Source organism: Crassostrea angulata, chromosome 1, assembly GCF_025612915.1.
Source record: "Crassostrea angulata isolate pt1a10 chromosome 1, ASM2561291v2, whole genome shotgun sequence".
Taxonomy (NCBI): Eukaryota; Metazoa; Mollusca; class Bivalvia; order Ostreida; family Ostreidae; genus Magallana; species Magallana angulata.
Genome location: NC_069111.1, coordinates 34,760,733 through 34,774,835, shown reverse-complemented (window position 1 = coordinate 34,774,835; position 14,103 = coordinate 34,760,733). Strand labels below are relative to the sequence as shown.

The window sequence follows — 14,103 nt, the reverse complement described above, 5'->3', positions numbered from 1 at the left end:
CTGTACTCAAATTATTGTGTAAGACGCATATATATGAGCTCTATCTTGGTAACCTTACTGATAAGCATTAGTAATTAGACTTATCATCTGTTATTTTTGTTATGACTGTACATATGTCGTTCACTCAGACAAAACTTCTGAACTGAACATAGAAATGTTTTTTCATGCTTGATTTACGTGTTTTGATACTATTTCCCTTTTATATGTACAATTATTTACAAATGCATATTGCTCGACATAAGCTTACATTTGTACAATCTAACCAGTTGTTTGCATATGTACGCATTTTCGGAACCTGTTAAAATTAATTTTATCAATTCGTATAGTAAATACGAATTGATCTTTATTTTATTCGACGACATTTTTAGGGTCTTCCGTTTCCAACGGAAGACCCTCTTGTTTTTCTTCGGTTTCTTTTTATTATTATTTTATTTTTTATTTTTTTTCTGACTCCTTCTCGGCTTTATATCTCAAAAAGTTTTCATCCGATTTCAATGAAATTTTCAGAGCTTTTGTAAAGTTACTGTGCCTCAAAGATTTTAAAGTTTCAGCATTAACGTCACTTCCGTTCAAATTTGGCGGCCATTTTTAAATTTTAAAAAAGTGATTTTGTCCGGAAGAAATCTCCGTAAACTTTAAAGATATCGCTTTGAAATTTTTACTGATGATAGATGTATCAATTCTATAATGTACTGGGGGGTTTAAAATTTTGTTCATCAATTTTGCTCCAAACCGGAAGCAGTTCCAATTTTTGGAAATTTTCATTCTTTTTAACAAAATAAGACAATACTACAGTCTTATAGAACTTGCCATGGTGAATTCAAATCTGAAATCTGTTTGAAAATCGGACGATGCATTACAGAGATATGGGGGTTTAAAAATTGATTTTTCCGGAAACTTTGATTCCGCGTCCTTGGTTTTAAAAATAGCGTAATGTTCAAAGTAAAATGAATTCGTATCAAAAATAATTGTTAAGTCGTGCTTGAACACATTCGGATTTTTTTTTCGTCAAGTCGTTCTTGAAATCAGAAAGGTTTTTGTTAATTCGTACTTAAAATCATTCGGATTTTGTTAAGTCGTACCAGGAATAATTCGATTTTTTCTTTTTTTAATTTAAGTCACTCTTGTTGTTGGTTGGTTTAAGAGGTCTGCTTCTTACAGGAACTTCCGGCTTTACTTCCAACATTAACGGAAGACCCACTCGTTGCTTTGCAACGAGCTTTGCTCTAGTTATTTTAATATTTATTAAAATGGTGGAAACGTTCTCAGATACTTTTTAAGTTATAATTGCGTTGATAAGTTATTAATTGACCAAAACTAGACTGATTTAATAGTAAAAGTTGATAACAGAATGTCAAGTCCATATTAAGAAGTATTAATTAGCTAGTGCTTCTATGCAAAGTACTAATTGACATTTATAATTCATTGCTTAATTCCGTATTTATTAACTTTAACGGATAATGGAAGATTTTAAGGAAACATTTGTACATCAATAATTAAATTTTTTGGCTGTGTTCACGACTTATGAAAAAATGAGCAACACATAGTTTTTCCTTACAGAATTTGCATCAGCGGGATAGGTATTATTTCTTCAATGCTTTTACGTCCTTATGTTAGCATGATATATTTCTGATAAAGGTAAACAAGATGAAACAAAAAAGCATATTTTTAAATGCTTAAGACAAATAAAGTAAACAGATCATTTCTTACAAGGTTTTAAATATTACATAAATGCACAGACATTAATACTTAATGTTCAAGGAGTGCAAAAGACGACTCACTAGCTTCTTATCACTAGAACCCGACTTCAGTATCTGTGATGAACAATGGTTGTGAGAGGGTGTGATGGTCGCCCGCTCTCACATGTTATGACATGTAGTTGGGTTTTCTTTATAGGTACTCCGGGTTCCTCCTACAACATTAACCTCTTCACGCTTACATCCGTGCCAACGAGAAAAACGTGTACTGATATGATTATGTTGTTTGAACTTACGTACACTCTATATTGTCTTCCTTGGAGTTCTGTTTCTTAATTTTCAATAGCAAATGTTTAATTAAATAATAAGAAAATAGTCTCAAGAGCTTCAGTCGTCATATGGAAATTTAATTAACACAATATATATATATATATATTACTTACTTACTTATTGCCCGTGACGCCTTTGGCGTATAGGGCAGTAACGAGGGCTCTCCATCCCTGTCTGTCACTGGCTAGCTTCTGGAGAGTGCCCCAGCTTCTCTGATGCTCTTTCATCTCGGCTTCCACTGTTCGCCGCCAGGTAACTTTTGGTCTCCCTCTCTTCCTTTTTCCTTCTGGTGTCCAGAAGAGGGCTGTCTTTATGATGGATTCAGGGTCCCTTCTGAGTATGTGGCCAATCCAGGTCCATCGTCTCCTGGTGATGATGGTGGCCATATCCTCCTGATCGCATCTGCTGAGAAGGTCCTGATTTGAGATAGTATTTGGCCAAAATACTTTTAGGATTCTTCTCAGAGACTTGGTGTGGAAAGTTGACAGTTTGTTAAGGTCGTTCTCTGTCATTCTCCAGCACTCTGAACCGTACAAAAGAATTGGTATGATGCAGCTTTTGTACAGTTTGAGCTTTGTCCTGTTGGTATACTGGCTGGATTTCCACACAGCTTGCAAGTTCTTAAATGCTGCTCTGGCTTTGGCTAGTCGCTGCTGAATGTCCCTGTCTGCTCCACCATCTGTTGTGACAATACTCCCTAAATAAGTAAAGTTGTTTGTAAATGGAAGGATGTGAATGTCCATTTTAATTCCTTGTGGGTTATTCACATTTAGGGTCATGACTTCAGTTTTCTTGGCATTGATCTTCAGTCCAATGTTTCCAGCATACTCGTGGAGCCTATGTGTTTTGTCTTGGATGTGCTGGTGGGAGTGGGAAAACAGGACAATATCATCAGCAAAGTCCAAGTCTTCAAGTGTTGTGAACGTTCCCCATCTGATGCCTCTTGGGATGTCTGATATTGTGTTCCTCATGACCCAGTCGATGGCTATGATGAAGAGCGTTGATGACATTACACAACCTTGGCGAACTCCAGTTTTGACATCAAACTCGATGCTTGAGTTTCCAACTTTGCATCTGAAGTTGACGTAGAAACTCTTGATGATGTCTATAAGATGTTGGGGGATGCCGTACGAACGCACAATTCTCCAGAGACTGTTTCTATGAATGCTGTCGAAGGCCTTTTCAAAATCGATGAAGTTCAGATAAAGTTGTCGCTGCCATTCCGTACACTGTTCAATGATGTTTCTCAGTGTGAATATTTGGTCGATACATCCTCGTCCTGGTCTGAACCCTGCTTGTTCCATCCGTAGTTTGACATCTACTGCTTTGGATATTCTTCTGATGATAATTTTAGCCATGATTTTACTTGGAATGGAGAGAAGTGTTATTCCACGCCAGTTATTACAGTCATTTAAATTTCCTTTTTTTGGTATTTTAATGATGACTCCATGATTCCATTGATCTGGTATGGTCTTACTTTCCCAGATTTCTTTGAAGATTGGTTGGAGGATGGTAGCTGTAAGGAGTGGGTGCGTTTTGAATAGCTCAGCATTTAAATTGTCACTCCCAGGAGATTTTCCATTTTTTAAACACTGTATGGCCGATGTAATTTCTGGAACGTCTGGTGGATTGGTGTTGATATTCAACTCTGATTCGGGTTCACTGATTTCAGGTTCATGGATCGGAGGTGGTCTGTTTAAGATCTCCTTAAAATGTTCTGTCCACCGTTCCTCCATTTCATTCTCTGATGTTATCAGTTTTCCTTGTTTGTCTTTGATGGGAAGGTTTGGTGATGGTCTGTTTTTCCCACATATTACTTTTGTTATTTTGTATAGATTTCCTTGTTCCCCTTTGTTGGCTGCCTCTTCTGCTTTTGTTGCTAAGGCATCTATGTATGCTCTTCTATCTGTACGTACAGCTTTTTTCACTTGTTTCTGTATTTCACTGTAATCTTGTTGATGTTTCTCCTTGAGTCTCAGTGATTTGGCTTCAAGTATTTTCTTTTTGGTGCATTTTCTTGTTTCGATCATTTTCCAAGTGTTAGGTGTTATCCATTCTTTGTTCTTTTGTTTTGGTTTGTAGCCAATGCACTTTTCGCTAGCTTCAGTGTAGATGTTACAAATTTCTTTCCATTTTTCATCAACCGATGTTGTCTTGTTTTCTGATTGTAGGTTTTGTAGAATGCCAAACTTATTTTTGAGTGTGATGTTGAACTCATGCCTTGTCTTGATATCTCTGAGTTTGTCCACATCAAATCTCTTCCTTGTTGTAAGCTTTCCTTGTGTGTTGCGCAGTTTTAGTTTGATAGATGCTGTTACCAGGTGGTGATCACTACCAACATCAGCGCCTCTCTTAACCCTCACATCAAGCAATGATCTCCTCCATTTACCATTTATCATGATGTGGTCAATTTGGTTTTGATCTCTCGCGTTTGGTGAATGCCATGTCAACTTATGAATGTCTCGGTGGGGGAAGAGAGTTCCTCCGATCACATAGTTGTTGGTGGTACAAAACTCTGCAAGCCTATGTCCATTCTCATTCATGATACCGCAACCATGGTGCCCCATTGCTCTATTGTAGAGTTCATTATCTGCTCCTACTTTAGCATTCATATCTCCCATGATGATCTTGATATCATGGTCTGGTGTGTTGTCTAGTTCTCTTTGCAGTTGTTCGTAAAAAGCATCTTTGTCTTCTTCATCTGCATCGTTAGTAGGTGCATAACACTGGAAAACCGTAGTGTTAACCTGCTTTCCTCTAAGTCTCGCCAACATCAATCTGCTACTAACTGGTTTCCATTCCATCAAGAACTTTTCTACTCCTTTCTTGAGTATAACTGCCACCCCTTCATGGTGTTGTCCATCTTCTCGGCCAGAATACAATAGAGTTTCACCGGTTGTTGTTCGCATTCTTCCCGAATTGACCCATCTGCTCTCACTGACTCCCAGCACATGTAAGTTGTATTTCCTCATTTCTGCTGTTACTTGTGCCAATTTTCCTGCTGCGTACATGGTTCGCACGTTCCAAAATCCTATTCTGACCTTAGTTTTGGCCATGCTGAGTGCCTCTCTAATCATGCAGGTAGCTTCCTGGTGGCTTTGACTACCCACAGTCATACTGGTTCCAGTGGTGGTCCTGGAGAGGTTCTCGTCCACAGGTATAGATATATTCCTCGTTACTGTTTCTGTAACAATGTTTGTTTTACAAGTTAGGGTTGTTAGCCCTAAGCTTAACCCCCTGGACTCGGAGGGCCAGTGGTTTTCTGTCAGGGTTTTCCTTCCCTTAGCCACGGGTTCCAGTTATTTTAAGGCGCCGGATGCTCGCCTCTTGCCACTGTCATTCAGCTACATAAGCATTACCAGGGCCACCACGGGGAGGTGTGACATGTGACTTGCTGGCAGAACCTATATGAGACGGTTGGGCATTAACTCAAGGTTTTAAATGGCAAAGCCTAGCGGCATAAGCATTGCCCCTTGAGACCCGTACCAGCATTTGACCCCATATATATATATATATATATATATATATATCATAAAATTCTTTTCTGTTAATGCAGTCATTTGCAACTGTTCCTATTCTGCACAAGGCGAATACCAAAGCAACGGAAAACTGTGTTTTAATTTTTTGCTCGTATGTCCCAATGTGATAATATTTCATTCAATGATCTTAATTATTGTGTAAGACGCATGTAAAATGTCCTAAAGAAGTGAAACCTAATGATAAGCATTTTAATCTGGTCCACAAATATTGATAAGCACTTTTTGTCATATATGTTCTAGTGTCTTTGTATTAGTCAAAGCTATTTAAATATATTGTAGGAGGCACAGTGTATCTGGCTGTCGTGAACAAGGATATCTTGTTATGCTTCATTTAGTTTCTTTTAGTATATGCACTTTATCTTTATGTTGACCAAAATGTAACAGTTGTACAATACAGGTGTAGTTTATACTTAATATGTATTTACATTCAATAGGTACTGTAAACATACCGTATTACATTTGGCTATGTATTCTTTTCAGTGTTTCTGGCAAAATGCGGCTTCTGCTAAATCAAATACATCGCTTAATGCCTTGCATATAGGTATTAGAATGGTCACATTCAGGACTACGATAATTCCTATCCACGCCAACTTGTTCAAAAGTTATTTACCATCAAATATAGGTTATTTACCATCAAATATCGTACACGCCAAATATAATACGTTTACAGTATTTTTCCCCATTTCTTAAGATGTTCGACTGAGTAGTTAAGTCTATATGCATGACAAGACGGAAACATACGCGACCCCGTAAAATGATCCAGCCGCAGCGTAGGAATACACGCATTCTAAGCTGTTTATGGATGCACTGTTGAGCTTTTAAAATGACAACACTTTAATTCTAGTTGCTATGATATATACTGTTTATATCGTTCGTCGCTGTCTTCTTTGGACTTTTGTTGTTGACTTTCTGCTGATTATTTTATGATAGCTACACTGAGAGCACGAATCTCACGGACTTGAAATTGCACGGACTGACAACACCCTTCCAAATAGCTATAGTTATAATGGTAACCTTCACATATATTTGGAAATATGGCTGTTCTCTTTTAGTAAAGTTCTTATCGATAATAACAAAAGTTTACTTTTTCGTATGTAACGTCTGCCCAAAGCTTTTTTCGAGGTGTACAGACATTATGAACGTTGTAATTTTGTAGTTTTAAAGCCCATTTTTTGTTTTTTACATTGTTCTGCGTATCTGTTTGTATGTAGGTTTTGCGCTTAATTACAACATCATATTGTCTTTGTACGGCATCTGTTCAATACATGGCAGTTCTAGTCAAAACGACAATAAACAAAAATATATGAATCACATATAAAAAAAAAAAAAAAAAAGAAAGAAGAAGAAGCAAAAAACAACAACATTTAATTCCCTTCATTTCTAATGATCGTCTGCCATCGAAAGGTATAACAAGCCATTGTGAACATGTTAACCATACTGACGTTTTTACAAATTAACACTATGTCCATATGTCCGACGTAGAGCTGAGTGTTTGTGTTCGAGATAGACGGGATACACAGAAGTCTATACATTGTAAGGGAGTTCTTATCTGCTGTCAATGCTAACTTTGTGAATACATGCAGTTTTAGAAAATTATCCATGATACTTTTCATTTTTTTTTACCTGTTGTACCTATGCATTACATAAAATCTATAAAACAAGAAACTCTTTAAATATCTATTTTATCCTAGTATGACTTAGTCTTACAATAATTTTTTGTAATATTACTTCTCTTAGTTATCAAAATGGATTCGAGTTAAAATCAAAGTATGACAATCCGGCACTTCCTTCTTCATCTATCACCTTTCCATAAATTGTTTTCCCTGTGTTCAGAAGTAATACATGTAGAACCATTTTAACAAGAGCTTGGACTTTGGATAGTTGTGTCAAACAGCAATGTGACGTAAGCCTGTCTCTTTCATTGTAAGCCACTCAGCCAATGGCTCTCTGAAATCAACAAGATTTGTCTAGCTTTTAAGCAAAGACTACGCAATCGGTGTATATTTCGCTTGAAACCACGTCATTTTAACTTGTTTTGACGCAAGAAATAGATAGTAAGTCCAAGGCCTTGATAAAATGGTTCTATATCTTTTATTACTCTATAGAACATTTTACTAATATTTTTCCTCATCGTAACTCTTGACTGTTTGCCTCCTACAGGAACACTGATAGATATTATATAACCTTGGATATGTGAATCATAAATTTAACGAAGTATACTCCTGTTTCTTAAATATGCTTTACAGACATACCCGGTATCTGTTAATAATGAAGTGATTGTTTATGAGAACAAGCTAAAAACTTCAATGATTTACGACCGACACTCGACAATAGAAAAAACCCGGAAAGGCACTGGTAGCCAGAAGTTTTTTTTTTCTGGTAACAGCGTACATGTACCTTAAGAGTGCAATAAGATCAGTGACATTGGCTGCTCTTGATTGATTTGCTGTTCTCCAATCTCGTAATCGCAGTCTGAGTCAGTGAGGATAAAATCATGGAGGTACTTAAAACTTGAAGGTATCAAACACTTAATCATAAATTCGTTGGCGTTTTTAATGTTTATTAAAATGATTCATGGTCATACTAAAAGGTCATTTAGAACCGAGATATCGAATAAATAGTTACATAATTGGGGTTTTTTTCAATATTTTTATTGGAAAAATCTGTTTAATGAAGCTCTCAGTACATTGTCCTTTTACTTCATGGCAGGTAAGTTTAAAATATAAACGTGTTTCATTTTTTCCTTTTCAATTTCTTTTTGGGTTGTCCATATTGCCTACCTGAATACTGAAGTGATGTAGGTTGTGTAATTTGTTGCAAGAGGTTTTTTTTTTAATCCCAACAACTAAGTCAGCTAACGATAAAAGCAATCAATTTAACCATCTAACTCAGTCATACATGTATAATGACAGAATATATTAATTTCCGTTTATCTGATTCATTTTTAAGGACTGTTTTAAAAACCAATGATTTAAAGTTCAAAGTCAAATTTTCACTGAAAAGAGCACGACAAATATTTGTTGCTCTTATTATTTCTGTCAACTTGAATTTTTCCAATCATTGCATAATTATGTTTAGATGTATACCGCTTCCGTTGACTGACAATTAGAGTGTTCATTAAAAAAAACTTCAAGAATGGTAATATTTTTGTGATTTTGATGGGAAAAAAGAAATATTGAATACATGAGATCAAATGCGTTTCGCAAAATAAACAATTAGTGCGATATTGGGTGCAATAATTCTGAGTGTTTTTCCTTTGCCTTTTGAATTGATGTTTGTTAATTTGCTATAATTAAAAAAAGATAAAATCGATGTGTCTTCTGAGATTTCGTATTAAACATTCAGCTTTATGTGACCAGAATCATTACAGGCTTATATGTACCGATTTTATTGTTCTTGTTACAAACCTACCTGAAAGGTGAAAAGACCTTACTTACATTTTACTACATGTACATGCTGGGTAACACTATATCTCAATGATTATTCAGTTTGAATTTTTATTCTGCAGTATTATTATTTAAAGGAAATCATTATTCGGTGAATATTTACCATATGATATTAAAAAGTGGGATTAGATTCTTAGCTAGTAAGGTATTATAAAGAACTTGAGTTCGAGGTATGTTTAAATTACAATACAATATCTAACAACACCTCGTATGGGGTCACCTCGGAGTGACTTCAATGAATGTGTATGATGTGTGTCATGTTTTCGATAACACCTCCCGACTTTTTAACATATAAACACATGATTGCTTTACTTCTTTTTTCACTGATATTTCAAGTACTTGTTAATTACTTTTCACTTTTCCTAATCAGTGTACTTTTGTAATGGCCCACCATGAAAAGTTTTACTCATCAATTGTTTGTATTGCATCATTTTAAATGTGTTTTTTACCAATATAAAAGATGGTAAAATATATATGTCTCCTATTTACAAAGAAATAAAAGCCAACCTTTAATAGCTATCACACATTTTTATATAACATTATGATAGCTTTTATGTGTTTCGATAATTTATTTTTTTTAAAACATGCATTTAGCCATGTGATATTTAAGTTTTTAGCCATTTGATATTTGATTTTACAGATCCCTTTCTAATACCAAGATTACAATCTAATCCTTCCAGAACGCTCAGACCAACTCAAATCACATACAACGCGTTCTCGTACTTTGTACGCGGTGGTAATGTACTTCAATCATATCACCAATTGATGTCCTATTCAATAAATCACTTTGATATTGTCAAAATTTATCATTATTTTATAGTCTTTATAAAAGATGTTATAAAAACAAAAAAAAAGTTATGCAACAATTTTGATCGATACAAAAACGGACGATAAAGTGCTCGTAGTAGTACATTGTGGTCCTACCTAGCTGTCAGGTATGTAGAACAAGACATAAGTGGCAAATAATTATTAATTTATTAACTTGATTTGATTTATTAGAATGATAGCTGCAGAGTGACTATTTTCTCTTTTGATAAGAAGTGTCTAAATTTTACTGATTTTTAGATCCATTTTCCCCTCAACATATCTCTAAAAGCCACTTGTTTAAATTTTTAAGTTTAAATTACTATGCAGATTTGATAAATTCTTATTATTGTCATGTACAAATCTTGATAATTTATTTTCCTCTTTTTCTTTAAGGTTTTTGCTCTATTTATAATGTACTAATAGGACGTAAACCCTGTTAATTTGGTGATCTATGACACCACCACTACTATAGTGCATTGCGAATCACGCCTGCGTATTTTTACATTGTTAAATTTGTATAGGTTGGTTTCTAGTGATATAACTTAAAAGGGCATGGTCTTGATTTTGATAAAAAATAATGAAAATTATTTTATCTGTTTGTAATGTTTACAATACTTCAGTAAGGTATTTCTAATAGTCTACCAAATCTTGAGTTTTAGGCGTCGTATTATAAGCGAGGTACAAGGCTTACAATTCTTTGTCATATAAACAAAGCTTACCTCATGTTTTCGATTTCGTTTGGAATGTTGAATATCCATTTAAGACCTAATCTGAATGTGATAAACGCTAGGAACTATTTATTAATGCTTTAAACGAATTAGAAGAGAGGGAAATCACCTTGAAAGATAAGTTTTACTGGTATATTGAACCAATGTAAACAAAAACAGGACACCAGCCTTGTTTACATGACAATGTATTTTGAGCTCTGTATTTTGCTTATAACTAGGACTGAAATCCAAATTTTAATTGATTATCAAAAATGTATTAATAATATTTTCTAAAGCATATTAAACAACAGAAATAGAAAAAAATGACCAAAAGCGTACCTGGCCCCTTTAATAATGAACTGATGAAAAATTAATCAATAACTGAACTGTTGTAACATTTTAACCCTCAGATATGTCCATCATGTTGAGAATAATGGTACTGGCGGTGATGACAGACATAATATGTGGTATGCTACATTTTTCACTAAATATGCAGAATTACATCGGTTACATAGATGCATACGTAGGAAATTTAGTCAAATATTTTGGAATATATCTTACCATGAATTGTCTTTTAGGACAACCTGGTGTGAAATCCGGCTCATGCCCGGATGTAAGCATTCGTGGACGCTGTAGAAACGAGTGTGAGTTTGACACGGACTGTAAGGGCCAACTCAAGTGCTGTCAAGTTGCCTGTGACAACCAAAACTGGATGTGTATCGACCCCGAGTACACGCCTCACGTGGATCCCACTGGCCCATTTACAGGCAAATAATTGACCAAAAATTAAACTTTATTTCATACCCTTGTTTTAGTTCATTTCTTATATATATTGATGGATACACAAATCATGCAACAATGTGATTATTATTCCTCTTTTATTTCAAATCTATCAAAGAAAATGAGGTTTCTTTTCAAACTTAAATATTTGATGAGAGAGTAGACACGCTTTCGACAAATTTTTAATATTTTAATTTTTAAAACGAAATTTGGGCAAAAACTAGATCAATAACAAAGTGAATGCTTCATAATGAAGGGCGCATGGGGCGCTGCATTGAAAAAAGTCACTGGTGTGTTAAGAACAATATTCCTCAAAAGTCTCTTGAATCTTGGTTCTGTCGATTTTTTGTCATTAACAATAGAAGCCATTACAGACTGGTAATAGAATTACTTGATGAAAGAATCAAAAAGGTTAAAACAAATCATACACTGTATTTGATGTATAAGTGTACACGATCATGTATATATAGATATTTCCATTACATGTATATATTTACATTCAGTGTCTATTTCCCCCTATCTTGGCATTGGAAATCTGCGGCGTTCAATTTTCAATGAATACATTTTGATAATTTATTCGCCATGTGCACAGATAAATACGTCTCCACGTGTTTTGAGTATACTTATATTTGTAAGATTAAATGAAACTTTCAATCTAACATAAACAATTTGATATGTACTTTTGAAGAAAAAAATCATAAATATATATCTACTCCTTAATAAAAAAAGATTTTTCTCCACATTATATTTTTTTCACATAAGCTAACTAAATAATGTTAATATCGCTGTTCCATGTATGTTTCATATCCCTCACTAAGAGCGCAGATAATGGCTTTAAAGCGGCGATACATAATATTTTATACAAATAGACATCAGCATGAAAATATAAAAATAAGCATTCAATACTTTAATGTAAAATTAAATTTCAATTGAAGACAGGATTTGTATGCTTACTGTTCAATAATTGATGTGCCATATCAAGTTTCAAAATTTTAAATAGATCTTTGTCGGAATATATGTCCAAAAGTTTTGAATAAGCGTTTACTTTTATAACGAAGAAAAGGGAATTAGTAATGTTCTAAGAAACGACGAAATATATATTTATATATCGTACATACCAAATACTAAGCTAGCTTTGATTATAAATCGAAAAAATATCCTCAAAAACTCGGACTAGCTTTAACCATTAAGTCTTACTAGCGGTTGATACATGTACAATGTAGTTCATCTTAGGAATCCAACAATTTTCTATACGTTAAACCCACTTGTTACTTAATTTTGACAATATTAGAGGGCAGCATGCGCCGGGTCTACATGTACCCCATTCCATTGGATCTGCCACTGTTAATCACTCACTTTTTGCTGGACTAATGATGTAATGGCCTTGATATCAACAAACATTTTTTGTCATTTTGACTGTTTATTTTCAATATAATTTACAATGTTTGTGAAATTCATTATTTTATGAATTGAACACAATACATTTAATACCAAGTGTTATGCTCTACAACAACAGAAATTAGGACCGCAATAGGTACTCCCACATCCATTACTGTATTTATGCATAGCCATGTGTGCTTTGCCCATGTCCGAGTTTTTCAAAGGAATACGACCGCCGTAAATATGGAAAGTTTGGAAACAGGTTCCCCTGGCAAAATTTAAAAAAAAAAAATTATCCATTGGTTATATAGGCTAAGAAATCCATCGTTGAAAAAAGAGATTTATTTTTCTTTCTTTTTTAAATTTATCATATCGGTTTTCTTTAACGCTACTATTCTTTAAATAAATAGTATGGAACAAATCATTTATTATAAAATTATCATTCAAAAAGAGCGTCAAGATGAAATTGAAATTTACGATGTTGATCCTTGATTTCCATATATTTTTCTCATGCTGCAAGCGGCATCTCTACAAAGTGTGTTACAGGATGGGCTTTTCCTATTGCACGGTTTTCGAACGGCGGACACAAAACCACTGGGAGCAATCGCTGCGCACGCCGCTTGTGCTATTTCATCATCAGTTAACGCTTCAATTATTACAATCATTCGTTACAAAAAAAAATCATGAAAAATATATTCCAAGTAAAGGAAGACCGCACTTAATACATGTAATTCTGAAGATAACAAATAATGTATAGTAGAATCATCCTTTAAAATATAAACATTAATTCAAGTTTTAGGTATAATATGTATTTTTAGATTTAAAAAACCTAACATACCTGTTGTTATTGCAAGGAGCACACTTAAAGTGAAGATCTTCACCGCTATGCTGGTGGCCATGATCCTTTTCGATGTGCAATGTGAAAATAGTTATTACGCATTAATAGATGAAACAGTCATACATGTATATTTATACTACTGTCAACGAAAAAAAGCCCAGCTGTTCCCATTAACAAGTATATATACATGAAGATATTTTACATTTTAATGACCTATATGGGTGTTATTGATAATATTCGTTTTTTACTTAAACATGAGGCCCATGGGCCACATCGTTTACCTGAACAACACTAGCGAGATAAAATCAGCTTAATGGAGTCATAATTTATAAATAGTGCCTGTTTTGGAGGGTAACAGTTGAAATTGACACCCCGAGAAAACCATTGTCAACCGACGCGAAGCGGAGGTTGACAATGGTTTTCGAGGGGTGTCAATTTCAACTGTTATTCTCCCAAACAGGCACTATTTATTTTGTTATACTGAATGTCTTAATTTTACTGCTTTCATAAAAGAATAACGTGAATTCTAAGGCGAACCGTACGCGCATAATTTTCGCGCATGTAACAATTTTTAATGTT

General features: G+C 34.4%; 2 protein-coding genes across 5 annotated transcripts; one reads left to right on the top strand and one right to left on the bottom strand.

Moving 5' to 3' along the window:
* Positions 1-7,884: 7,884 nt before the first annotated feature.
* On the top strand, positions 7,885-12,015 carry LOC128172632 (WAP four-disulfide core domain protein 2-like). Of its 4 annotated transcripts, none has more exons than XR_008242322.1 (4): positions 7,885-8,275; positions 9,653-9,738; positions 10,937-10,993; positions 11,105-12,015. XR_008242322.1 is itself a non-coding variant. In XM_052838407.1 (4 exons), the coding sequence occupies exons 1-4, from the start codon at positions 8,269-8,271 to the stop codon at positions 11,299-11,301; spliced, it is 357 nt and encodes a 118-aa protein (XP_052694367.1). In that variant the 5' UTR covers positions 7,927-8,268; the 3' UTR covers positions 11,302-12,014. The 4 variants fall into 4 exon arrangements, 1 of the variants encoding a protein (XP_052694367.1); XR_008242321.1 differs by having other exon boundaries at positions 7,885-8,083; positions 9,653-9,748; positions 11,105-12,014; XM_052838407.1 differs by having other exon boundaries at positions 7,927-8,275; positions 9,653-9,748; positions 11,105-12,014.
* A 771-nt stretch (positions 12,016-12,786) lies between these two features.
* LOC128172623 (uncharacterized) lies at positions 12,787-13,682 on the bottom strand. Its single transcript, XM_052838400.1, has 3 exons — positions 13,525-13,682; positions 13,164-13,332; positions 12,787-12,954 (listed from the first exon to the last, which is right to left on the bottom strand). Exons 1-3 carry the CDS (start codon positions 13,583-13,585, stop codon positions 12,804-12,806), a joined length of 381 nt encoding a protein of 126 aa, XP_052694360.1. The 5' UTR covers positions 13,586-13,682; the 3' UTR covers positions 12,787-12,803.
* Between the last annotated feature and the right edge of the window lie 421 nt (positions 13,683-14,103).